The sequence below is a fragment of the Anopheles coluzzii genome, chromosome 2, assembly GCF_943734685.1.
Source record: "Anopheles coluzzii chromosome 2, AcolN3, whole genome shotgun sequence".
Classification (NCBI taxonomy): domain Eukaryota; kingdom Metazoa; phylum Arthropoda; class Insecta; order Diptera; family Culicidae; genus Anopheles; species Anopheles coluzzii.
Window position 1 is genome coordinate 108907478 of NC_064670.1, and position 25924 is coordinate 108933401.

At 46.2% G+C, this 25924-nt stretch overlaps 5 protein-coding genes across 15 annotated transcripts in view; 1 reads left to right on the plus strand and 4 right to left on the minus strand.

The window, feature by feature from the left end:
- Nucleotides 1-2350, minus strand: part of LOC120947380 (cAMP-dependent protein kinase type I regulatory subunit) — a 53488-nt gene extending 51138 nt beyond the window's left edge. The window contains exon 1 of the mRNA XM_040362649.2: nucleotides 1147-2350. Within this exon, the coding sequence (XP_040218583.1) occupies nucleotides 1147-1311 (165 nt within the window). The 5' untranslated portion in view covers nucleotides 1312-2350. The remainder of the gene's footprint in view (nucleotides 1-1146) is intronic.
- A 506-nt stretch (nucleotides 2351-2856) lies between these two features.
- LOC120961426 (uncharacterized) lies at nucleotides 2857-3486 on the minus strand. Its single transcript, XM_040385141.2, has one exon. It carries the CDS (start codon nucleotides 3484-3486, stop codon nucleotides 2857-2859), a length of 630 nt encoding a protein of 209 aa, XP_040241075.2.
- Nucleotides 3487-3661: 175 nt separating this feature from the next.
- LOC120950588 (gustatory and pheromone receptor 32a-like) lies at nucleotides 3662-5551 on the minus strand. The gene is made up of 3 exons (XM_040368741.2): nucleotides 4305-5551; nucleotides 4136-4234; nucleotides 3662-4046 (listed from the first exon to the last, which is right to left on the minus strand). The coding sequence occupies exons 1-3, from the start codon at nucleotides 5388-5390 to the stop codon at nucleotides 3942-3944; spliced, it is 1290 nt and encodes a 429-aa protein (XP_040224675.2). The 5' UTR covers nucleotides 5391-5551; the 3' UTR covers nucleotides 3662-3941.
- An 83-nt stretch (nucleotides 5552-5634) lies between these two features.
- Nucleotides 5635-11995, minus strand: LOC120950587 (protein phtf). 3 transcript variants are annotated; one of them, XM_049607044.1, is made up of 5 exons: nucleotides 11600-11995; nucleotides 8638-10807; nucleotides 7146-8062; nucleotides 6998-7075; nucleotides 5635-6932 (listed from the first exon to the last, which is right to left on the minus strand). In XM_049607044.1, the coding sequence occupies exons 2-5, from the start codon at nucleotides 10709-10711 to the stop codon at nucleotides 6783-6785; spliced, it is 3219 nt and encodes a 1072-aa protein (XP_049463001.1). In that variant the 5' UTR covers nucleotides 10712-10807; nucleotides 11600-11995; the 3' UTR covers nucleotides 5635-6782. The 3 variants fall into 3 exon arrangements, with proteins under 3 accessions (XP_049463001.1, XP_040224673.2, XP_040224674.2); XM_040368739.2 differs by having other exon boundaries at nucleotides 11465-11994; XM_040368740.2 differs by having other exon boundaries at nucleotides 9040-10807; nucleotides 11465-11993.
- Nucleotides 11996-16112: 4117 nt separating this feature from the next.
- Nucleotides 16113-25924, plus strand: part of LOC120949163 (uncharacterized) — a 30586-nt gene continuing 20774 nt past the window's right edge. For 2 of the 9 annotated variants that reach the window (XM_040366238.2, XM_040366239.2), the window contains exons 1-4: nucleotides 16117-16434; nucleotides 23229-23385; nucleotides 23462-23628; nucleotides 24999-25034. In XM_040366238.2, coding sequence (XP_040222172.2) covers nucleotides 16230-16434; nucleotides 23229-23385; nucleotides 23462-23628; nucleotides 24999-25034 — 565 coding nt within the window. In that variant the 5' untranslated portion in view covers nucleotides 16117-16229. Of the gene's footprint in view, nucleotides 16435-23228; nucleotides 23386-23461; nucleotides 23629-24998; nucleotides 25035-25924 lie in introns of all 9 variants that reach the window. The other 7 variants (XM_040366235.2, XM_040366237.2, XM_040366243.2 and 4 more) reach the window with 7 other exon arrangements.

Consider the following 25924-nt stretch of genomic DNA (forward strand, 5'->3'; position numbering starts at 1 on the left):
ATTATATATTACTATAATGTTATCGTTATAGTGCTGAAAGCTTGTTAGCTATTTTCTGTGGATCTTGAATCCTTTTTTTTTAATCCATTCTTATCATATTGTTATCAACAGCAACAAAAAAAAAGACAGCTGTGGAAAAACATCTCACGAGCATTGAATAATACTGTTTACTTTGGAAGCTGGCTCGAAAAAGAGTGTAAGCTGTGAGAATTCGACATTTCCATCACCATTGTTCATATGACTTAACCAAACGTTTAAATTTTCTTTAAAACCACACACAATTACTCGCCTATTGGGCCGTCCATAACTCTATTTGGTAAGAGTTCTAGCTCTCTGTGGCTTTTGCTTTTCCTATGCGGCAGGATAGGATAGTCAGTACACACAGGGATACTAGCCAGGATGAAAAAAAAACGTTAACGACAGGCCTAGCTTTATCAATTCCATTGTGTATGGGGAAAACTAAGACACTTTCCATTGCTACATGCTTAAACCGTAAGAAGTAAGATCAAACAGTATATATTGTAGGCAAAATGTAGAAACACTTATTAACAGATGGCCGAAGATTCTGCGTAAATGCTTTCTGGAAAATTGTATTTAAGTAAGGGCGATAGGAAACCACGAGCATGTAGATTTGAATGATTCTCATTCAGACTTTTGGTAGCTTCTGGGACAGAAATCCGATAGGATAGAGTTCAATATTAAAAAAAATATATAATTGGATGCAATTACACGGCTTTGTTCTCAGGACATTCCCTTCTCTTAGGACATAATATACGGCACAAATGTATATTGAACATTCAGGATGAGATCATGGAATATAGCCCACCTAACAATACTAAAAATCATCCAAATACGAATTATCGACGCATGAAAACCCCCAGTAAAAATGTCATTAAAATTTAAAATCGATTAAAAGCCTTTATCCTTTGAACGGCAAAAATGCATTTAAAGGAATGTGGCTTAGTTTATGTTCCAATATGCCAGTAAAACAAACAGCTCCTGGAAATTGCATTTTTTTTGCAGGAAAAATGATTAATCCAAGCATGATTGTCCTCAACCGACAGCCGACAGTTAGTAGACATTTCCGACTTTTAAATATTAATTTGGCCCTATCAGCCACATTGCTCTAAAAAGCGCCGCACTTACCCGCTCCAGCTTCTGGAAGTACTGCCGCAGAAAGACGATCGGGTTCTCGGGCCGGGACACGCACAGCTGCACGATGCAGTCCTTCAGCAACCGCTGGATGCAGTGCGTCTGGATGTACGATTCACATTCCCGCAGGTGCTGCTCTTCCTCCTGTGCGTTCGACATGATGGTGGCGGTGCGTTACCGGAGGCTGTCTTTGTTTACAGCTGCTGCAGCGAGCTCTTCTAACTGCGTTTTTCGATTCCACACGCTAAAATGCTGCTGCACGCAAGCTAAAATAATCTATCGCACGCGAAATTGTTCACTGTTCACCCGCTACTACGTTGGATTGATCACAGCCACGGCCAAAATGGTTCAGCCCAAACGTTTCCCCCTTTGGATCTTGTACGCTTGGTCTGGAGGGGCCTGGGTCTGTTTTCTGCAATTTTCCGAATCACGTACACACTACTGCCTTCGGTTGCTTTTCAGCCGTTGCTCTGGGAGGCTCGCTCGAGCGATGGTTGCTGTGTGACGCGATGTTAACCGAACTCCCCCTCGCTTGGCACGGTGGACAGCTGTGTTAGCGCTGCGAAGGAGGCTGCGACGGCCGCACCTTTTTCGATTACGTAGTGTACACAGCTCAATATCTGCGGTCTGCAAAATCAAAGACCGCTGTCCACCGTCGTCTGTTGACGTATCGAGGCAAGTGCTTGGGGTGCTGAAAAATTGAGGACACTTGGTTTGTTGGTAAGTGGAGGGGATGCTTTTGACGCTGCTACGCTACACCGACGGAGCTGTCTTTGCTCCGGGACAGATGAAACCGTGAAACCCGCCTTTACAGCACCAACGTTTTAGGACGATGGCGATAGGAAAGATCCGCTCTACTAGGGACAGTCCGCAACTTCGTCGTAGAGTTCGCCCTAGCTCACTTGATTTGTGGAACGAGGCGCAACGTTGCACTTTCTCACGGGGTAGCCTGCTGCTGCTGCACACAAACACACGGAACTAGCACTGGCTGTGAGGCTGGTGGTACCGAACTTTGCACTAACTACTGGGCGGGGGACCGGATCTATTAGACGTGGGGAAGAAGGGAGAGTTGCTAACTATGCAGCCAGATAGCAAAACAATCGCACCCGATTCCTGCAAACACCGTCGAACAACATACACGGGATCGCTACGAACAAATGTTGTTTTTTTTTGCTCTTCTTGTCGTATGTGTGTGCCCGTTTTTCGCTGTTTGACAGTTCCGTGCCGCACCGCTGGGCGATCCAACGGCCATCGACGGCGGCAGCTGGAATGACATTTGTTTCGAGGAGGTTTTTGTAAACATCATTATTTATTACCAAATTTGCTCAGTTAAATTGAAATAATATACAGGAAATGAAAATAATAGCTTGTAACCGATGTCTAACTTTAATGTGAAATTGCTAAATATTTTTATTACAATTTCGGCGCGCAAAACATCGCCTCAAACACATCGCCTATATAACATCGCACGGTTTCTGCAGCGTGTAGTTCCAACTGTTTCCGCCAGATGACAACAATAGATGTATATTTTTTCGCTGGGGCATAAACTAAGAATTTCAAACAGAAGGGCCTAGCAAAAACCAAGAATTTCATATAAACATTCCCATGTAATTAATGTAAATGATTGCACACCACGATGCACAACGTTTTGTACAAACACAGTCGATGGTGAACCGTTCTGGCAAACTTATACCAGAAATAGTTTTATTTCCCATCTTCGTTTGTGCCACGCTCCCCATCATCCGGCGTGTTAGCTAAGATAACACCAAGATCATCCACGATCTCGTCCTCCTCGAGCAAAAACTTAAGCTGCCGCACCATCGGCTTCTTGTGCTGCTCCGGAGTCGCAGTCTCATTCACCCGACTGCGCAGCTTCCATCGTGCGGTCTGCGTCATCGCACCACCACCATCGGCACATCCGCCTACCTCCATCGTCGCGTACTCATGCTCGATCGCTTGCCGCTCATGCTCGAGGGCCGCAATCGCGTTCGCAACCAACTCGGCCACCTTCTCCTCGTACTCCACCTCCGAGGCCGCATGCTCCATCAAACAGTCTCGCTCGATGGCGGCCAGCGCCCGGTCCCGTTCGATCTCGTTCTGCTGCAATCGATCGTCCAGCTCGTCCTGGAGGCGCTTCTCCACCTTCAAGTACTCGGGATGCGTCCCCTGCCGCAACTGCTCCAGCTCCAGCAATAGCCTGGCCCGCTCCTCCCAATAGCGCTGCTCATAAAGGAGACGCTGCGTTCGGCAGCCCGATCCAGGCGAAAACTCACTTCCAGTCGCACTTGCCGTTTCTTCGTCACTTGCGACAACATTTGGTGGATTCTGCTCCATGTCGGACCCGTCCGCGACAGGCGAAACAGGATATCTTGAGTTCTCGAGCTTTACTACTTTTGCGTGTTTTGCTTACGACCGATGGATCCAAAATGAGTGAAGCAGTCGGTGCTGGATTTTTGGCAATTAGAAGAAATTAAACGTCCTGAAGCCCCCATTGTTCCCAGCGTCTACTGAGATTCGCGGAAACCCTTTGACAGCTCGTTTGCAGTCTGCCATTTCAAACTGACCGTTGCACGAGCAGCGTTGCAACGGGAATGTTGAGAGTGTAATTTGGATAATAATTTTGGAATTCAGCACATTTATCAACAACAAAACACAGTGACAAGAAGGAAATGTTGTATTCTTCAATAAGATAAACATCAACTAGAGAAAAAGCCATGCAGCAGAAGAAAAAGCGTCACCAAAGATGGTACCAAACGAGACAATCTACACAAACGGTCGCACCGTTTGCTTCAAATCTGGAACCGAGACACGAACGATGACTTCTTCACCTCATCCGCGTACAGGATGTAGAACTGGATGTAGATTACCAAATAGGTCGTGATTGCTCCAATCATCTGCGTAATAGAAACGGACCGGAAGCAGTGAAATTATGAAACCGAGGAAAGCTGATTGCTCCTTGGCAACGAAGTCACCAACAACCTACCCCACACAGCATGTTGCAATCGATCTGGAAAAAGCCCATCGCTGAGAACTTGAACACCTTGTTGGGCGCTTGGAACGGAACCGTCAGTTTGATGACTTCCTAATGGAGCAGCCAAAACATTAATTATGAATATGAATTCCCACCCCCCTTCTCCAGACTAACGACCTACCTCCGACGACATGTACCGCGAGCCACGCAGCTGCAGGTCCGCCAGCAGATCGTTCGCGTGCTTCGTCTTGTTCGAAATCTTCTCGCACAGCAGCACGATCGTCAGCAGCACGCCGAGATTGATCGAGATCGTGTTCAGGCACACCATCAGCGACCAGATCGTAAACCCGTTCTCGCCCGTAAACCAGTACAGTATCGTGTAGCTGTAGTACAGCTGGATCGTCGTCACGATAAAGATCGACGTAAAGGTCAGCAGAAACAGCAGCCCAAAGTACCGATCGAGCAGCTTGCAGATATCGTACAGATCATTATACCGGTACAGCACCTTCGGCAGCTGCAGATGCTTCAGGTTCGCCGCATCAATGCCACACCCGTGCACCTCGATCACGTGCAGGCTCATCTTCTTCGGCTCGTTCGCCGGCATGTTTCCGGCCAGCCGGCTCGCCCGCTCGAACCGCTTCCTGCCCACCACCGGATGCTGTTCCTCCTCCAGCAGCTGATTAAGCTTCCGAAAGCGCGCATTTATGTACAGCAGCAGCAGCACGACCTGCGTCACCGCAATCACATTCACAAACTGTGGCAGTATCGTAATGATCCAGTAGTCCACCCGAATAAAGCCACGAAAAACCGTCACGTAGCAGTCAAAGGCGGTCGCCAGCAGCAGCACCGTCACCGTAACGACCACGATGCCAATGTTCCACCGTGCCATCTGCCGGCAGTTGGTCGGGATCGCGTCCTGCTGCAGATCCTGCTCGAGCTTGCGCAACGCGCGCGTCACCTCGGCAAAGTTGCGCAACCGGAAGGCGGGCATTAGCAGGATCGCCGTCAGCATGATCGCGTTCGTGATGAGCTGAAAGTAGTTGGAGATGCGCGAGATGCGATCGTTCGCGTGGTTGCTGGTCGCGATCGACGACACCATTGCGGTCCAGTAGAGCGTCACGAAACCGCCGACGGCGCAACAGAACGGTTTCGACAGCCGGACGCGGCTCGTGTTCAGCTCGAACGGTGCCAAACCGAGCAGCCGGTAGAACTTGACGTTCATCTCGATGATCGAGATGATAGAGTCGAGGGACACTTTGTTCTTCATGTCACTGTTTTCCACTGTTCAGCACTTTGATTCGTCACGCCACTGGTAAGGGGTTCCGGAAGCTTCCACATCCTTTTATACCGGACAGTAGTTGCGCTCACAGCCGGTAAAGATTGCTCAACCATCTAAATGATGGGAACTGAAGCAAGTGGTGGTAAGTGAATTGGATGCATTAAACGGCATAAATAAATCATCGAATGTTTCGGATTTAATCGATTCCATTGCATTCGGCACACGAAAGACGCACGTTGAATTGTTCGTTTTTAATTTTCGAGCTAAAATACACCCATCCTAGTGCTGGGTGGAACGATTTCTTCCCTCTCTCTCTCATTTAGTTAACGATTGCAAACGACCCTAGCTCACGCTGTCCACGCGTTCGGGACGCAAGAGAAAGACGCTAAACACGACAGACAGATATATCCAAACACGCTACACAAACACTGACCACTTACTTTCGGTTCTGACTTTAACACACACTACTTTTTACTATAACATTATCTCAATTGCACGCGTGCCGCATTAAAACTCTGGACTCTGGCTTTCGCTACTTCCTATTAGAAAAATAAACTATGCTTATATCAGTTCTCGCTAACGCGGCCTGTGGTACACGTGCGCAACAAGCAGGCAACGTGCCCGTTTAGGGCGAAAGGCCGCAGTGTCGCACCAACAACCCACCTTCCTGTACCACTATCCTACCAAACACTACCGATCAACGGATCGTGCGTTAATGTGTATTGTTTTAAACGTTTCTGTTTTTTTGCTTGTGTTTTCATATACTTTTCTTCTTTCTTCTTCTGTTTTAACCCTGTATACTGTTTATCGTGTGCAGATGTTTAGCTGCATTAATTCTAGAGATGTGCTCTTAGCGTTTTTGCCTACCCTCCCTTTTACAAGTATCGAGCAACGATAGTATTTAACGACTAATAGTTCCACACAACACTACTAAACGACTACGAACACCTGGCTGGCTGGTGTTGGAACGTTTCGAACGACAAATCTTGCACGCGTGAGAATCAGGCAGGCTCTTTTTTATATTTTTTTGTTTAAGGAGGGAAAGTATCATTTTCCCATTTATAATTTCGTGCCTATTTTGCATCAGGTATAATAGGGGGAGTCTTACGCTTGTGAGTATCTTTCACGGCTTTATGGCGAAGAATCGAATATCAAAAAAAAAAAAAGTCAACCCGGGCCGACGGTGCACCCCCGGTTGCGTTATAAAATAAAGAACAATCACATATTGCACATAATTTAAAAATAAAATTGTAAACAAAAAAAAAGCTATTACAGTATTAGCTACACCTTCCTTCGAGGAAAGAATAAAATAATCGGGCTAGGGGGGAAATGCATTACGGAGAGGCCGCGCAGAAGGTTGGGCAAACTTTGCAAATAAATTTACTTAATTTTAATTTTGTGAAGTTTCAGCTTGAAGCCTAACATTTCACTCAACACACCGGAAAGGGCGGACAGTATGACCACCTTAACGGTGGTGTAGAGATACGGGTTTGCACTGAGACCGGAGATTTTGAACGGAGATTCCAGCTCCTGCAAGCAGAGAAGGTCAGATGGTCAGGAGATCGTTTCGCAATGAGAAGAATACGATCGCTTACCTTGAGGAGATCAGCTGCCAACTTTAGCACGTTGTTCGATATCATCAGTTCTTCTTTTTTGTTTGGTTTCTGTTCAATCTGTAAAAAAAGTACAAAAAATAATAAATATTGTATTTCAACTCCCATGGTGCACCCCGTGCAACCGTACCTGAACGTAGAGATTGATCTGCTCCGTGATGAGCACCGAGACGCTCTTGTACTTTTTGTTAATCTTCGTGCCGAGCGTCATGAAGCGGAGCAGAAACGTGCCAAAGGCACAGGACCAGGTGAGCGCCTCCAGGTTGAACTGTGAGTGCAGGTGCACCGAATCCTTCAACCACTCAACGCTCAGGAACGCCAGCAGCAGTAGCGTAATGATGAACGCGGCGGAGACGATCACGTCGACCGAGTTTTGGGGGCCGCGCCGCTTCAGATACGAGCGCACACAGAGCCACGTCTTGATGTTGCGCACCTTGTTGAGTCGAAAGTGTGGTATGCCCGACTTTTGGGCACGCCGCGAGGACGTCAGGTGGGAGAACAGCTTCGCGTACAGGAAGCGCTGCTTGAACGTGCGCTCCGCCACGGCGAGCAGGAAAAACACCAGAAAGGTAAGCACGAGCCGCAGCAGAAAGCCGAGCACTAGCACGAACCGCTCCCAGGTGGTTTCGCCGAACGCGAACCGCAGGATGGCGAGCAGCGAGAAGGACGCCTTCTCGAACAGGATGACGGGCATGTCGAGAAAGTTCACCTCGGTCGAGTTTGTGGAATCGACGGTCGCCTCGCACAGCCGGCAGAAGGCGGGCACGAGCGAGAGGAACACGCTGAGGACGACGCCGATGTAGACGTAGTCGCAGGATTCCGGCATGGCCTCGACCCGCTCGATGATGGCGGACGAGATGTCCAGCACGGACATTTCGGCCTTCTTTGCCTCGCGCGCCTCCCAGATGGTGCAGCTGACGCGATCGTTCGCACCGCAGGCAGGGTTGAGGATCAGGGTCGGGACGTCCTCGAGCTCGTAGTCGTCGTCGGAGTGTTCGTTCTGCGTGTCGGAATGGTCCAGCTCCGAGCTGTAGCTGCATTCTTCGCCTGCACAGGGAAAGGAAAAGTGTGTTAGTTGTTGTTTGCGGCGAAGTAAAGCGGTTGCGATGGGTGGAAATTGCGATGAAAGGACGAGTAGGTATTGAAAATGATCGAAACTACCATTTTTAGCTACATTTTTTATAGCGGGAGACTAACTCGCTACTACAAACGGTCAACGGACGAAGAAAACGCAATAGTTTCGCAATCTGACGGGTGAGTTATAATGCCAAACGTTAGTAGAGAAAGCCTCGTGCATGTAAATGCAAATCGATTAGAGCTGGTATGAACTGTATGGTGGTGTTTGGCTACCATTCGTGTTAAAATTTACATTGAAAGCAGTTACACACATCAATTACGGTGGTTAATTCAACGATTCAATGATCAACTGCTACAGCTAATGGTCCTACCGTCCACGTTCCGCCCAGCGCAATATGCTTGTTTTTTTTTTTGTAATTTTAATCATCACTTAATCGTTCCGGCCGTTGCTTCCTTTATCGAGCAATAACCATAATGCTAAACAAAAACACCTAGCTGTATGCGTGTCTCCGCCTGTGTGTGTGTGTGAATACACCAAACATTACCTTCGGTCAGTACGGAGGGCGAATGGTGAAAGTGATGCGGATGAAGCGTATGATGGGAATGGGCCGCCGCCGTCGCCACCGCCGCCGGCTGCACTACGGCGGCCGCCTGATGATGACGATGATGCAGGTAAAGCAGATGGTGGTGGTGGTGGTGCGGCGACGGGGACGAACCGGCCGGGGACGGCCGTACCACCGGGCCCACCATCGGCTGATGGGGGTGGTGCGCGCGAAGCGGCGGCGATGAGTGCAGCAGATGCAGGTGGGGCGGCGACGGTGAATGCAAATCGTACTCGTTGTTCTCTTCGTCCGTCTCGTCGCTGCAGCTCGTCCCCAGTCCCTTCTTTTCGTCCGGCCCCACGTCATACAGTGCCGTCGGGGCGCGCCGTTGCAGCGGCTGCTTACTTGAGTCCTTGTTGCGCCGTTGCCGTACCAGCTCCTTCGATTCTCCCCTTCCTCCGTGCTGCGGTGTATCGTGCTGGGCCAGTTCCAACTGCGAGCCAGCTGTGTAACCCCCTTCCGTGAACTGTTTGCGCTGCGGATCAAGCACACCATCCAGTTCCGCTATCGTCGGTGTGTTGTAGTTGCTGGTGGTGGTAGTGATACTATTTTTCAGCGTATCCGTGTCCGAATCCGACTGATGGTCTTTTGCTTCCGTTTCACCGGCCGCATTCCAATCGTTCCCCCCGAATGGAGCCACCTTCCGGTACCGATGGTGATCCTTGAGAAACACATTGCCTGCACTATCCTCACCGCCCGAGCTTTTCCCATTTAAACTCTCGAACCCATCGTCATCTACGACCGGTTCCAGCAGCGACGACGGACCCGGGCGGGACCGTTCCGGTACGGTCGGGTCCCAGTTTACATTGCGCCGCCGCAACCCGGAGGGCAGCAGCAGCATCGGGTTCGCCTCCTGCGTATGATCGCCCGACCGACGCCCGTTCGGGGGCGAATGGTCGCTCGAGCTGTTCGTCGACGGGATGATGGTCACGCCGATCGATGTGTGTTTTTCCGTTTCGTTCGCCGTGCGATGAATGTTCGGTGCCCGATCTTCCATGCGCAGCGAGCCGTTCTCCTCACGCCTTCCAACCAGAACCTCCGGCTGCCGTTGCTGTTCGTTGCTGTTCCCTTCCGCCAGCTGTGCCCGCTCGACTGCATCACTGCTCGTGCTGCTGCTCGTGCTACAGGCGCCCTTTTTCGGCGCTGTGCGTGCCGGCGAGCTGGTGGCCGATTTCGACCCACCCACACTGGCGAACGCTTTCTTCCGATCGCGCTCCTCCGCCGTCACTGCCCGGCCGGGCGATGACGATTGGGCTTGCGTTTCGGAGTGTGCTCTAACGCGCCGCTTGCGGCGGATTCGTTGTTCGCGCTGCTTCTTGCTCAACCCGGCCGGTACACCGCCGGCCGGCGTGGATAGGGACGTGCCTGTGCCAGTGCTGGCTGCGCCCGGCGTGGCCGGTGTTGCCGAACCGTGCGAGAAACACTTCTGCGACAGCTTGCCGCACGAAAACAGCGACGATCCATTGCTGTTCGAGGCGGTCGCTACGATCTGCGAGTGGATGACGCTCAGCAGCAGACTCAGGGCGAGCGGAATCAAAAAGTCCGATATGGTGACGATGTGATCGACGGTATCGGTTGGCGGTAGCTTTGCGTTAGGTTCGGCACCGTCACTCCCCGTCGCAGTGTCGGTACTCGATGGTGGTACTGGCGATGGTGATCGGGCACAGTAGCTATAGATGCCAAGGTTCAGCATTTGCAGCAGGTAGAGCGTAAGCAGCAGCAGAAACACGCCCGGTGACGTTTGCTGTACCCACCAGCGGGCGTAAACCGGCAGCAACAGAAAGCGCAGTGCCGCCAAATACAGTACGGTCAGGATGGAGAGTTTCGATTTCGCCTTCGGGAAGGTCGAACCACGCACCAGATCCACATCGATCAGTTCCGTTTTCAGCTTGGTGTTTTTCAGCGGCAGATGGCTGATGCCGGCCAGTATCTTCTGCTCGATCGTTTTCTCCCATTGCTGCTTGTCGTACGTGCCGATCTTCTTCTGATACCATGCGACCAGTGCATCGAGGCGCATGCTCCCCAAACGGTGCTGTGGTGGACTGCGTTACGGTTGCACTGTTTCCGTTCCTCTCTCTCGTTCTCTCTCTCTCTAGCTCACGTCGCCAAAATGCTGCAATCGAAATGAAACAACGATCCAGAATGTTCTGCAATTAGTATTGTAATAATTGTATTATAAATTATTAAAACAAAATAAGCCTAATTAATCTTTTTAGCAGTTTCGATAGCACGCGCCATGTTTATCGTACAAAAAACACGTAACGCATTCTTAGCAACCGCAAACAATCGTAGCAACCAAAGCGATTAGATGTTACGCAAAAGCTGACCACACGCACGAATTTTCAAACAACCACGCACGCACAGATAATTTAATTTGCACAATTGTTTAGAAGATGCGTACAATAAAAAAGACCTGATTATTTCATACTATTAATAGTTTCCCCATGCAGGAAGTGGTGCGTGGTGGAGGGCGCACTTTCTATTTGTGTTTCTATTTATAGAGAAAGGCGAAGAAAACCATCCGGAAGAACCGGCTGCAGCTGATCGGCCGAGGTCAAGCCCCGATTCTTCCGCAGCTACTTCCTTGCTTCATTAAAATTTTCCGAATTCCCTCACACTTTGTGTACACATTCTTGCATGCTTCTATTGTTACCAGGTATGTTTTGCCTTTGTCTCATCAAATTTGACCCTCTCCTCTCCGCCACTTCCACTACAAATCAATTTTTCACACATTTTTCACCCACAACTGTGCCGTAGCCGCAGTGCTTACCTGGCGCGACTGCTCGTTTGCTTCGCAGGAAACAAGGTTCGAGTGTGAAATTTTCATCGAACGTTCACCTGCGCCCGCGGATGTTAAGTGTAAATGGAAAGGAAGCAAGGAGAAACGATCCCAAACAACACTCACTTTAGCTGGGGCACGAGAAAGTTTTTCCCCTTTGCGCGAGACGGCTGTGGCAGAGTTGAAGGTCGTATTATTGTTTACATTTTCACCCACTGACAGCGGTTTGACAGCCCGGGCTGGTGCTGTAGTGTCATTTACACCAGGCGAACACGGTGACGCGCGAGACCGTTGTACGGGCAACACTCGCCAGTTGGATTTGGCGTTTTTTTTTATTCAATTGATCTCACAGCTGCCTTGCTCTACAGCACAAATGTTGAAGTAAGAGAAATATCTTAGGCGCTACTCAAGAATCTGTAGTATACCGTCCATCGGTTTTAACATTTTCATGGACCCTGGCTTTAAACGACTAGAAACATCCATTCATCCCAAGAGTCACAAACCCACTAAACGACCGCCAAACGGGTTCTAAACAACTAAAGCTACTGTAACCGGCAACAAAAGTGCCCACTACTTACATTTTTCCATTTTTTCCATTTTTTTTTTCGTGAAAAATAAAGTTATTGCACCGCTGGGAAACAACGAATGATTTTTCAGATAAAGCAAAGAAAATCAATAAATTAAATAATAAATATAAAAGGTGACAGAATAATTCTCTTGTCTTATAACACGTACGAGAGGCATTCTTCTGCCAATGTCTAAGTTTGGGCCTCATCGCGAACGAAAGTCGATAACGGAGTGGATAATTTAGCCGATCGGTTAGCAAAATTCCAATGTTATCCAATTGCGTTTTCTCAATCAGAATCTTCGCTAACCGATCGGTTTGGCAGTGGAGTGGAATGGTGTTTGCCGCCATAGCAACGTGGTTAAAAAGTCGAGCAGTGGGATATGCAGTTGAAAACTTCATATAAAAAAAACCATTTCAGTCGGATAGCCATATCTACTGCTCCACCCCAGTTGATATAACAGTGGAAAACTAAATAATATTAAAAACCATGTTTCACAGCTCGCAAAAAAGGATGTTTTATCGCGGTTTGAGTTATTTAAGATGTTTTATCACTCGATTTAGCTAAAATATTATTTTTTAGAAAATATAAATTTACCTGTTTTTTAATAAATAATCAAAACACATAAATTAAGGTTTATAACAGGTATCTAGTTTATATAGTTCAAGCTAAGAAATAAAAAAACAAAAAAATCCTTTTCTGCTAATCCTTATGTTATGGCCTTATGGCATGTTAGAATCGGTTCCGACACGTAAATGCAACGAGATTGGGAAGACCAGTATTATCACTAGGTACAAGAAATTATAAGCAACTCATATCCGTTGGAGCGGCGAGTTCCGGTCGGAATCGTTTGCGTTGTTTTGCACCTATCGAAGGTGTTGTGCTTACTTGTACCTTCCGGACTATCCCCAAAAACTCAGGGTCGCTTATGGAAGGGTACAGCCCGGGACTGTTCGGATTCACACACACATCGCTATGTTCCACGCCTCGTGACAAACGTGTCACCCAATGAATTTTTTTGTTCATCCATTTAAACGAATATGCACACTTGAATAGCTTCTCTTCTAAATCACGTACATTACAATTTTAACGTAGTTATTTTATTTTTATCAAATCTGACGCAATCATCATCGTACGTGTGGAAGCACACTCATTGTCGTATCAAGCTCGCCAGTCTTCAGTGGACGGTCCTTGTTCAAGGCATGGAAACGATCGTCCCAGGTGTTGTGCAGGGAGAGGGGGTGGGGGGGAGATTTCATCTCTTGGCTTTGAATCAAATACACTTTAATTTTTTTTCTTGGGGGAGTGGGGGGTATTGGTCGGAATCCCTCATATATGGGCCCCTGTAGTCTTTGAGTCTCTTCGTCCATGGAGTCTCTATCGTTCATGGAGGCCCGCGATGAGACTACTGTACACACCATATATGCTGGACTTTATATCCACGGAGCCTCCTGCGGCCAATCAGTCCGATTACGGTTAAATCCGCCATTGCGGAGGGGCGTAGTAGGTTTAAAGTTAAGTGGCCAGATGACTTGGAGGCGTCAGTCATTAAGGCCAGGATAATGGACTGGCGAGGGCGAGAGACCGTGAGCGGCTTCGGACACTGCTTATTGCACGGAATAATTGTACCGCGTTGTTTCAATATATTTTTGCACGAGAGCGTAAAACACGGACGTTCACGGATCCAACGTTCGCGGTGGCCGGAGTTGATGGACGCACATGGTACATGGCACAGGACAAGCGTCAGCGAAGGCGACAAGTTCAGAAAGGATTCAAACCTCGTCCTCCAGTTGATACGATTTTGTTTCAACTAGACTTGTTCAGCCAACAACCCGTTTTACACTTTACCCGGATTGTTTGAATAGGCCTACCGTCAGTACTGTCTAAGGCCACTTCTGGTGTGGAATCTTCACTAGACGGTCCGTAAATAAGCCTAATTTACTATTTTATTCATTCCGCAAAACAACACCTCTAAATGTAAACAAAAGTGTGATTGACAGATAGGCAAAACCAATGGCTACTCGAATCGGAAAGAGTTATCCACCAGTAGAGAAATTATCCACCGGTGGAGAAAATTATCCACCGGTGGAAAACAAATTCCACCGGTGGATTCGAGCATATTTACCGATCGGATAAATTTTATCGACTATCGTTCGCGATGAGGCCCTTTGATAGATAAATGCCAATCGAGAAATGACAGTATTTTCCTCCGTCTAATAAGGCCTTCAGAATGCATTAGTCGGTCACCGTCTGCTAAACGAAGTCTTTTTAGATTCTCTTTATGTTTAGAGCTTGAGCCATTTAGAGCACGTTTAGTGGTTGTTCAGTGGATTTGTGATGGGGCTGATCTGTGAAATTTGGAATAGCTTTATCCTGGAGACTACTCATCATATACCCCAAGGGCCACAGATTAAGCTTAAACGACTGGAAAATCAAATATCTATAGAAAAAAACATGAAAGCTTCAAAGCTTCACATGTTTGCTAAATAGATGGCGTATACAATTCATCATTATATTGCTGTACTTTTCTTGCAATGTGTTTCGACAAGTGTCATCTAATCATGGCCTATAAGCCTTCTAACTTTCCGAGCAAAAATCTATATGAATGGTCTTGTGGTCAGATACGTGGGTATCAACACCAACGACCTTTCCTCAAATCTCACATGCTTCAGTGCTGGTGGTTTTTTCCATTAAAGTTTAGTATTTAAACAATCGTATCGCCGTTCTAGTTCTAGCGATGCATAACTTCAATGCGAAACCATACAACAGTACAGAGGAAATGAGAAAGCTCTCCTCCAAGCGATGAAGCTCCACTGGTTGGGGTATCCCACCAACAGAGAGCGCCACCAACTTTTTCGCTATTTTTAGAATGCATGAGTCGTTCACCGTCTGCTAAACGAAGTCTTTCTATATTCCGTTTAGGTAGAGAGCTTGAGTCGTTTAGAACTCGTTTAGTGGTCGTTTAGTGGATGTGTGGCAATTAACTTAACTTGGGTAATTAACACTAAAGCAAGTTTCATCTAATCATGACCTATATAGCCTTCTAACTTTCCGAGCAAAAACCTATATGAATGGTCGTGTGGTCGTCAGATACATGGGTATCAACACCAACGACCATTACTCAAATCTCACTTGCTTCAGTGCTGGTGGTTTCCGTTGGAGTTTAGTATTTAAACAATCGTATCGCCGTTCTAGTTCTAGCGATGCATAACTTCAATGCGAAACCATACAACAGTACAGAGGGAATGAAAAAGCTCTCCAAGCGTGGAAGCTCCACTGATTTTGGATATCCCACAAACAGATGGCGCCATCAGCTTTTTGCTATTTTTAGAATGCATGAGTCGTTCACCGTCTGCTAAACGAAGTCTTTCTATATTCCGTTTAGGTAGAGAGCTTGAGTCGTTTAGAACCCGTTTAGTGGTCGTTCAGTGGATTTATGGTACTTGGGACTGATCTGTGGAATTCGGAACAGCTTTATCCTGGAGACTGCTCGTCATATACGGGATAACCAGATTATTCTGTAATAAACTAGAGCCAGGCTACAATCTCATACATCAAATTATTTTTGAATAAATCAAATGCTTTTACTTTTGGCTCTCAATTTTGGGTACCACATCGGAATAAAGTTATGAGATAAAATGTATCTAAAATGAAATCTTCTGAATGCATTCAACACTCTGGCGGCACAACATTCGTCCGCCTGAAAGCTATGCAATCCGCCATAGTCATCACAAACTATCTCACAGCGATGAAACTGACTTTTGCCAATCTCACAAGTACACAGTCCGATCGGAAGGATACCACGAGGTATTCCCCAAAAAAAATGAAGCTCAAAACAATACCCCCCAAAAAAAAGGAGCAACACAGCAAATACCTCCCTGACAACACCCGATCCGGGACCGATCGCACCTCCAAAAATTCTCTCATCTTCTCATCGTCGGCCGGCACTTCGGGCGACGCTTCATCGTCGGCGAAAGAGCGCGCTCAAACACGGGAACTTATTTTTAAACCATCGCCACCGAGTCGCGGCGAATGTGCGCAACCGACCAAGTGGGTACATCGGCACGGGCCCACCATATCTCGGCACGGGCCCGCGAAAAGCCGTCCGTACCGAGCCGGCACCGCAGTTACGAGCGGACCTCTGAACGGAGCGGAACTAGCAAGTCCGCGAAACATCCCCCCAGCACGAGATGGGCCTGCCGCGAATCAGAAGTCTAGTGGCACCGTTGTGCTTCCTACTGTTGGCCAGCAGCTGGCTAGTGAGCGATGTAGACTGTGCGAAGAAGGCGGCAGCGAGTGCGCCGGCCGCGGCCCCCGAGGCCACGATCGAGGAAGTTTCGGCGAAGCAGCTGGAGCGGTTACTAGAGGATAAGGATTACGTTGCGGTGTACTGGTGTAAGTGATGATGCGCGTGCAAACGGTGATCGGAAACCGTGCAGAAAATAGATGTGATTGTGATACTGCATTTGCTGTTGCTGCTGTTACTACTGTTACTACTGCTATTACTACTGCTTAGTGATCTCAGCCTCCTGGGCCAACGCACATTCTGCTCAAGTATCAATTCAACCGTGTGTCCGTACCCTCCCCGGACCTCGCTTAGTGTTCACAACCCGGGTAGTGTACCTCGGTCGGCGGGGAAAATGTGTGCAAAAATGAATGCTAAAAATAGTTGACCCGGTTCGTTCGTATTTTTCGTACACGATCTCTTCTTACCCCTCGCTCTTTTCTACTTCTCTTCCCCTCCCTCTCTTTAAATCTTCACTCGCTTCTTAGTGTCTGAGTTCAAATGCGAACTATCGTGCATCCGTTTACCCCTCATTCGGTGATAGTGCACAACATTCGAGTAGTTTCGAGCGCAACTGCTCGAATCCCACCCTTAGTGTATTCTGCCGTAAAGGTGTCCCATTACCCTGTAGTGCTCTGCAATGAAGCTACAGTCCACCAGCAAAAAAAAAAAACAAAATTCGATGAACCTGTCTGCGACCCTCAGCTACCTCTAAATTAGGTGCCCATACACTTACACACTACTACACACAGTTTCTCGCGTGTGTACACAGCGCACACAAACACAGCTGCACAACGCCACAACCCCATTGCGCAACCGGAATTATAAGCAACAGTGGTTCGCGTAGTTGTTTTTTTTTATTTTGCTTGGCTGCGCTGCTGTCGAGTGGTGAGAGCTAAATTATTTTTAAAAATAATCGTGAAAAGAAAAGCAAATGCAGGCGGAAAAAGACAACTCGACTCAACAACATCAATAACCTGGCCAAGCACCGATAGCGAAGGAGCAAGGGGAAAAGGATTGATCGCGGGGAGATCGGATGTTTGCACAGGCGGCAAGCTGGCAAGGGAAGCAGGAGGGAAACCCCTCCCATCTTCGCTAGGGCCGGGCAAAATAGCAATGTGACATGTGAAGCACGCATTGGTGGTGGTGATGATGGTAGCCGAGGAAGACTAACTGTGCGCGCGTGTGTATTTGCGCGCGTATGTGCGTAAGTGTTTACACGATCTTCAACCCTAATGTGGTAGTAGGCAGTGTTTGGTTTGGTGCGTTTGAGCAAAGGAAAATTCCTGTGAATGCGTGTGTGTGTGGATGCGTGCGGTGAAAACGGGAAAACCCCCAAAGCATTTGTTTGAAAAGGAAAGTGATCAAGTGATCGCCGAAGCACTCTTATGCGTTAACAATACACGATCCCAGTGTACTACTGCCAAGTGATGTCTTCATCTGTGTCTCTCGGACACACAAGACAGGAGAGGTATCGTGGTGGATGGGAGGCCAGTCGCTGATAGTATCTTAAGCTAGCTGTCTCGCACCCCTGGGCGATGGTGGTGGGGTGCTGTGAGCGCTCGAAGCACACGCTCGAGTCCTCTCGCACGGCCGAGCTCCGATTAGCACGCGGAGCGGTTCCGACGGGGGTGCTTTGCTCAGAACAAAGTGTTCAAAAATAAACCCGACCCGACCCGACCCGACCCGTGCCCGTGTGCCGTCCGCCGGTGGGACCAGCCGTGTGCCGCCGGTGTGCCGTGTGCGCGACCTCGTCCACACAATCGTAGCTAGCAGGCACAGGGCCGGGGTTTCGGTGGGTTCCGTCGTGAAATGAGACGTTGAGTCGCTGTTTTTTTACCAGTTCACTAGAGGATACATGTCTTGGGTTAGTGGCATACCGTGCGAGCGAGGACTACGGTCAACTCTATCTCTTTCTCTCAGCTGCAGGCAGATGAAAATGGTGGTTTAGAGGTGTTTTCACATTATAAAAGTAGGAAAAATGTTACGAACTTGTAGACGAATGAAGGGTTAATACTGAACCATACGTTGTAAACGTGTGGATTGACAGTTACTAAGAGAAACTATGAATTCGAAAAGCTACTCTAATTAAGAGATCTGCTGAGGGAATGATCTAGAAGGTGTCACAGCAATCCAAAAGTGGAGATCAATCTTAGTTAAAGTACGGGGATGATCACTCGAGTTCACCAATCCAAAACTACTATCCTTCTTGTTTAGTACTCTCTTCTTAACACTTTGACCGCCGGCCTGACGTCACAGTTTGCGAGTGAGCACGTAGCGCATGACAAGAGAGCGATGAGAGCGACAATTGTTCGTGCGACTATTATCTCTCTTTTGTTTCATTTCGATAACGGCGTAGCACATGTCGTTCTCGTTCTCTCTTTCCTACCTCATTCGTTATCAAGAGAATTGGTGAGCGTCAGATACAGAGCTGAGCGGTGAACAAAGCCGTCGTGCGATTTCATATGACGCGGCGCTTAAAGTGTTAAAGAGTTCATTTTTTACTCATTTGCCGTGTAGTCGACACTGCTTCCGCAATTAATTCACTACACAAACTCATTTCTTAGACCTCAGCTAGCGGAAAGGCACAGGAATTCTGTTTGCTACAATACCGTGGACACGTACACGATCACCAAACCACAACATACCTCGATTGCTCTGTACCGTTGCCAGGGTGCGGTTTAGGTTGAAATGTTCGCCCCAATTTCCGTCTTCCTTATTCTTGCTAGTCGTCCACAACACAACACAACGGGCCACCGGGCTGCCCAAGCAAGCAAGCATTAATACGATCCCTGTTCGACATGAATGTACGCTGGTTTCTTTTGCTTAACCTTTTGTTTGCCGGTTATCGACTCTAAACCATGCATGCAGGCTTACGCTAAACGTGGTTTATGGTTTCGGAGTTTCGGTTTCTTACTGCACGTACCAAACCGCTCCTTTCATTTTCCTCCGTGCAAATGCGCTGGCGGTTACTCCTGCTGCCCAGCTGCCCGGTGCCAACAGGTTGTTGTTTATCGGTTGTGTATAATTGACAGGTCTGATTGATCGACACCTGAAGCGTACACAGTGCCCCGGGATGCCCCACCAAGTACCCTGTGGCCAGCTCAGCCAGTGTCATATTACTGCAGTTTGCTTATTTTAAGCTGCAGCGGGGTAGTATGAAATTACAACATCGTTTTGGTTGTGGCGAATTCCATCGCACCGTTAACTGGGAGTCGATAAAAGCTAAAGTCGAGCAGGCAGTAAGCGATATAGAAACACAACCGATAATTTACCCCAAAACGGCTCCGGAGGGTTAATGTTTTTGGCGAGGTAGTGCGTAAAAATATTCTCACCGTAGCAGCGTATGCTGCGAAAAACGAACTCAACCCACTCGACTTTGCGTTATGAAAATAATCCACTAGCGCAGCATTTACTTTACTATCACATGCCGTTCACTTCCGCACCTTGTTTCTTCTGCCTACCCTTTGTAGCGACCACAGTTGAACAAACAATATGGTACATCTTTTCAACACACACGCAATCCCGCTGGGAAGAATGTGTGTAAAAGCGGGAACCTGCTTTTTTCTTTTCTTTTCCCCCCTAATAAATGGGTAACCATTTTCGTAGAAATCAAACCACCACCGGCCACACCGGATGCGCCGGTCCGAAGGTCTAATGGTGCGGACGGCGTTACACAAAACCTTGAACGTTTACGGCGGTTTAGCTAGTCCCTGGGCCAGCCAATATTTATGTAAACAGTAACGCGTCTTCCATTCGGCGAGGGGCGCAAAATGTGAGTTTGATGTTTCCATTCGGGTTATTATGGGTCGCTGAAGCAAATTGCTCGGCGAAAGATGGCCCAGTGTGTCGGCGATGGGGGGAAAAATGGAAATCGTTAAATTTGTTGCACCACTCTGTCGAATTTTATGATTGAAGAGAAGAGCGATCAGCGTCTATTAGGGTGGAAAAATCGATTCAGAGTGGAATAAAATCGAGAACGATCGTTTTCGTTCGTTCCAATCTAACCAGCAAACTCGCTCAAAATTAGATGTTTCTTTCCATTTGAAAGGGTGCAGCGATTCAATGAGATGAAGATTAAGAAAGATCAATTTTAAAAACTCTTTGTAAAGAAGATAATAATAGGTGTTGTGCGATATTATCATTGATGCAAGATTTATAGAATAATTTTTGGAAATTTTGGCATTAGATGTGTTAATGTACATGACCTAAGCACGTTAATTTTCGTTCTAATTCATTATTCATATTATGAGTTTCTATTGCCTTATTGCGAAATATTATGAAATATAATATTTAGTAGCAAATTAAATAGCTCTGTAGTGATCTATGTTAAATAATATCTCTAAATCAATTATTAAAATTTAGAAAACCAATATATTGATTTCTACCAATGAAACGATTTCAAAAATTATCACTTAAATGGAAAAATATGCTCGATTCATACACACGCTCATCAGCACACTGATGCCGATGATTAATGCTTCTGAACGGTCGCCACCATCGAGGCAATTATCTGATGAATGAACTTGACTTTCCACCGCGTGCAAACGATCGCCCCAGCACTGCGATGGAGGCGCACGGTACTTCACGGTGGGTTGGAAAAGCGCAACGATCTTTCCTAATCGTGTGTTTTAATTTTTATTACTATTTCACCATAGACACCCACCAAACACCACATACACACACATTTAAATTCTAGTTCCCAGGAATGTGAAAACCAGCACGAACCTGAACAACACAGTGCACACAGCAGATAATATGCTACCCTGCTCTGGCACGTTCTTGCAGAAAAGAACGCTGTTCGCTAGCTCGCTCATTTCCACGGTCCAAGCACAAACCGAGCTGCAAGCTCGGACGCTACGCTATGAGACAGTGGGCAAGTGGGCTAAATTAAAAATAGTCCCCAGGTCCCCGAGTCAAAGATGAAACGGCCAAACGATGATCATTTCCCTTACTCTTGCTCGGTGCTTCCCACACACACACACACGCACACAATCGTGCGCACACGCACGCGGCTCGTTTGCCCCTTTCTTTTGGCAACGAAACGCACCGGATGGTAACGGTGCAACAGTATCATTCATCTTGAAACTGCACCAACGATGCGTATTTTGCAAGTGAAACAAGTCATCGAGATTAAGCACATTTTGGGCCGTGTTTGTGTGTCTGTGTGATGAGGAGGTAGGGAAGGAAAATGTAGGTCAACTTTCACGACATTATCATCGTTGGAGAGTCTGTGCTGCAGTGTGTCTCACATTGCCTGATTTATAAATTTTAAAAACATTTTAAGACAAAAAAGTAAAGAAATGTGTCTGCCGTCTACGACAAAGTATGTCACATGGACAGGTCAAACCATTCTAATGGAACGTATTTTCACAACCTTGAACTCATTATGTCATAATGGAAAACCTAATAGATCTGCTGCAAGTGTCTGGTCCATTATTTTCCTACTTCCAACCGCTTTCGCACCACGGCACGGCTGATGGCAAGGGCTTACAGCTTAGATCGTCTGCCAAGTGATTTATTTTAAGGGATCGTTACCGGTACACACGCGTGCCCCAAACCGTGGCGGTCGTCTGGCCGTCTTTACTTATAGACGTCGCTCGCTCGCTAGACGCGATATCGATTAGAACCGAACCGATCGATCGTTGTTTAAAATTTCAAAACACGTTAACCATTTGACGGAATGTGACCTCTTTTTTGTTCTCGGGGCAGGGATTTAGTTCGTACAGGTTTGCCTGCCAAACGATGGATCGTAGGCGAAGCTCGTGATCGGTTTATGGCTTGCTGTTTGTGTCTTAATGCACCGGGATTAGTGCATTTTATGGTTCATGGTATTATATTGTTTTTGACACAAAAGAAGTGTCGTTATTGATCAACCGGATCGAGATTTCTGCAATGATCAACATGGAGTCAAAGATCAGATGTTCTATTGTATATGTATATCTTTTTCTATCGATCTGGATTTAAAGAACTTGCTATAAAACTGTATATTGCGATATCTTCTAATAAATGAGAAAAGCTCGTACTTAATTTAAGATTCTAAAATTGAACCTAATAATTTTAAATTTTACAATATTAGACAAAAGTAAAAGTTATTTATTATTATTTTATTTTATTGAATTTGTAGAGGATGTAAAAAAAAATCCAATTTTAAATTAGGCTCACAACACAATACACGACAAAAACAATTAACAAAAAAATAGGTAGTTCTGCAATAAAAGTTTAATTTAAAGTAAATATATTATTTTTAATCAAATTCAACTTTAGCAAAAAAACATACAAATAATTGCACAAAAACCTGAATTAGTGTAACAGTGTATCAAGCACAGTACCTTCTTGCTATAAAATACTACTGTTGCCTTTGAGGGAGCTATAAAATCTGCAATAACACTTAATGTTTCGTAGAGTAAAAAGACTACTGTAATTCTTCATTAGTAATAGCAATCAGATACATTCAGAAGGTTTAACTTCTTCCTGGTATTATTTCTGTAAGTTTATGTTCACCATTAAAATTGAGCTCTACGTCATGTTGAAAGCCTTCATACATGGATTACTATAAAATCGCTTCAAATGGTGCAACCAGATAATTTAAGAACTGTTAACAAGAAATTGTTAAACTTCTACACGGCTTAGTGCTATAGTGTCTTAGTGATATCTAATATCTATGATGCGTCTTTGGAGGGAAGTGATCGTCTAATCTTATGTCCTATAAACCAGTATGAATAAGTTTGACTAAGCCAGTAGTTGTAGTAGCAGCAGCAACAGCAGCAGCATCAGTAGTATCAACACCAACAACAGTTTTATCAGTCTCCGCTACACAATCCGAGTTGTATTCCATAAAACCCTTCAATATACTAAGCTCTATAATCGATCTTCCTTCCCTAAATCTACAAAAACAAAACAGATGCCCGTAGCTGTACAACCTGTGACACAGTATTAGCAGAGCTAGAGCACATCGACGATGATACCGATTCGTTCGGTGTCGACTTTGTGAAAATCAACGACAAACGACTCGCAAAACAGTATGGCATCACCAAGTTCCCGGCCCTCACCTACTTCAGGTAATTCAGCCCTTACCCAAACGCCGCCAAAAGTATTCACTTGCTAACACACCTGTTCGATCATCCCCATTCGCAGGGAGAAGGAACCGATCATCTACGAGGGCGACCTCATGGATGAGGCCGGTGTGCTCGACTTCCTCACCTCCCTGGAAGCGATGGATCTGCCCGACCGGATCGAGGAAGTGAACGCCAAGATTCTGTCGAAGATCATCGAAGACTCCGACTACGTTGCGGTGCTGTTCTGTAAGTATTGCCGTGTTCTTGCCTGCTCGGACGTTTCGCGTTTCGATCACGGGAATGCTGGCCAACTTTCTAATGCAGTATGCGGGCCGTACTGCACATCACAGTCGTTTTCACGCTCACGCAATTTGAAGTAGTAGTTTTGAAGCTGTACAGTATTCGTGTGTGTGTATTTTGTATTTACCAAAGAAAATTGTAGGATAGGACACCATTGCATTATGCACTTCACTGTTCGTGTACACTCACTTGTTTCAATTAGTTTGTTTCTCAAAAGCTCTTCTTTGCGCACGCGCGCGCGTCCACACACACCGGGTTTTGTGCATACAGTTGTGTAGTGTAAAATTAAAACAGTTTTGTAGAACATTTCATCACATTGTACAATGCTCATCCGCGCACCCAGATCTCGGCATCGTTTCATCTGATAAATAACCATTCTACTACCATTGCCCCTTTCTATAGGATGAAGTGGTGCGTTTTTAGCACCAAGAAGACGACCGAGGGAACCAAATAGCAGCATAGGCACCCTCAACATTCTTACCAATTTGCAATCTTTTCTCTCTTGTAGTGTATTATTCACTGGCCATGCCAGTGCTAGAGTTTAGTGCTGTGTAGACGCTGCCTCTCGTCGTCTTCGTCCGAGGATCACTTTCGCCACATTTTCACCCGTAATTAATCTTGTACAGTTATTTCATTTTTGGTAGCCACCACCACCACCACTATAAATATCTCATCAGCGTGAAGTACATTTCCGTACGCTTAAATTCATGTTTCGCATTCGTTAGCTCTTCGCCTTTTTCTCACATTCTTGGTTCGCTGATGGTTTCACTGCCGGTCGTCGAAACGATCAGGAGGAGGAATAAGCGATCATGTGTCAGATTGTATTTAAAATTATCTTCTCATTTCTCGCTCGTGGCCACTGTCAGTTCGTTCGCGGAAGTAATCGAGTTTAATTTTACCCATTTTGATGCGTTTTAAAAGCAGCAAAGGATGCCTTTTTATATCATTCATTTTTCTTCTCTCTTTTTTTTTCTTTTCCACTTTTCACTCACTTTTTCGCCACTGACCGCGTGCGTGAATTACTATTTGCGTGGCGGGATGCACGCTGCACGATCAAATTGCACTACCGGGTGCGTTTGGGTACCTGTTTGTGTGTGTTTGTATGTGTGCTCATATTGTACCATTTTTACGCACCGATTGTATACTACACCGCACCGATGACACACACAAATTCCAACCGGATTTTCCCGGGACTGGTGGAACATTTACCTTGCAAACGCACGAATCAATTTACTGAATTCCAAATACGAATGATACCCAAATCCCAAAAACCCTAAAAAAAACCCCATCTCGTACGAAAACGCACACATTCGTAGGCACTGATCACGAAAACTGCCCACCCGGAAACAACAGTAAGTGAAAAAAAATTAAATAAATAGAACAAGTCTCTGTTAATAGCTGCTGTTCAACGATCCAAATCCAATCCAACCTCCGCCTCGCCCCCGGCTGCGTGTTTTGCCAGCAGCAGCTTTCCTTCTTTTCTTTTCTTTTTTTTCCTCCTCTTCGCTACCAAATCGTTTTGAATTTGCCTCCGTTTTATTTCTGTGTTAATTCTATACTTTTCTTACGCCTGTTTTCTATTACAAACGCTCCCCGGCCTGGCAACAGTTGTACTAGGACTAGGGGGTCGACCCGACTGCAATGCCCCGCAAGTGCTTGACTTACATGCTGTCTTTCGTCCTTCTCTGTTTCTGTCCCTCATTTTGTCGCTGTGTTTGACAACTGTTTATCGTGGAGTTTAATGTGTTTTGTCGTTCTTTTCATGTTGCGTTCTCTTTACACAACATTGTTTGTACTGTTTCGTTTCATGTTGTTTATTGAGTTTCATTTATATTTGTGGTTATTATTTTTTACATTACTTTATTAATGTTTTCTACACAAGGAAAACATTTTTTACATTCATATTTTAGTTCTTTAAAAGATTGTATTTCTATTTCGAAATTATAAATATTGTACTATAACGAAAATTATATATTTTACATTCCTTATATTCTAATTTCATTTACTTATTTACTCTTGTCGTAACTGAAGATCATCATTACTCAACTTACTAACACGGCTTTGACATCTTTATGTGCTGATGCATGGTGTTTTAACTGTCACTTTTAATCATCAATAACACTGTAGCTATTGGGAGCTACCACCTACCCACGGACATAAATAAAAGTACAACAAATAAACAAACAACTGGGCTCAAGCGTTACAGCTTCCTGCTGTTTGCTGCATTTCAAGTGCATTCCAA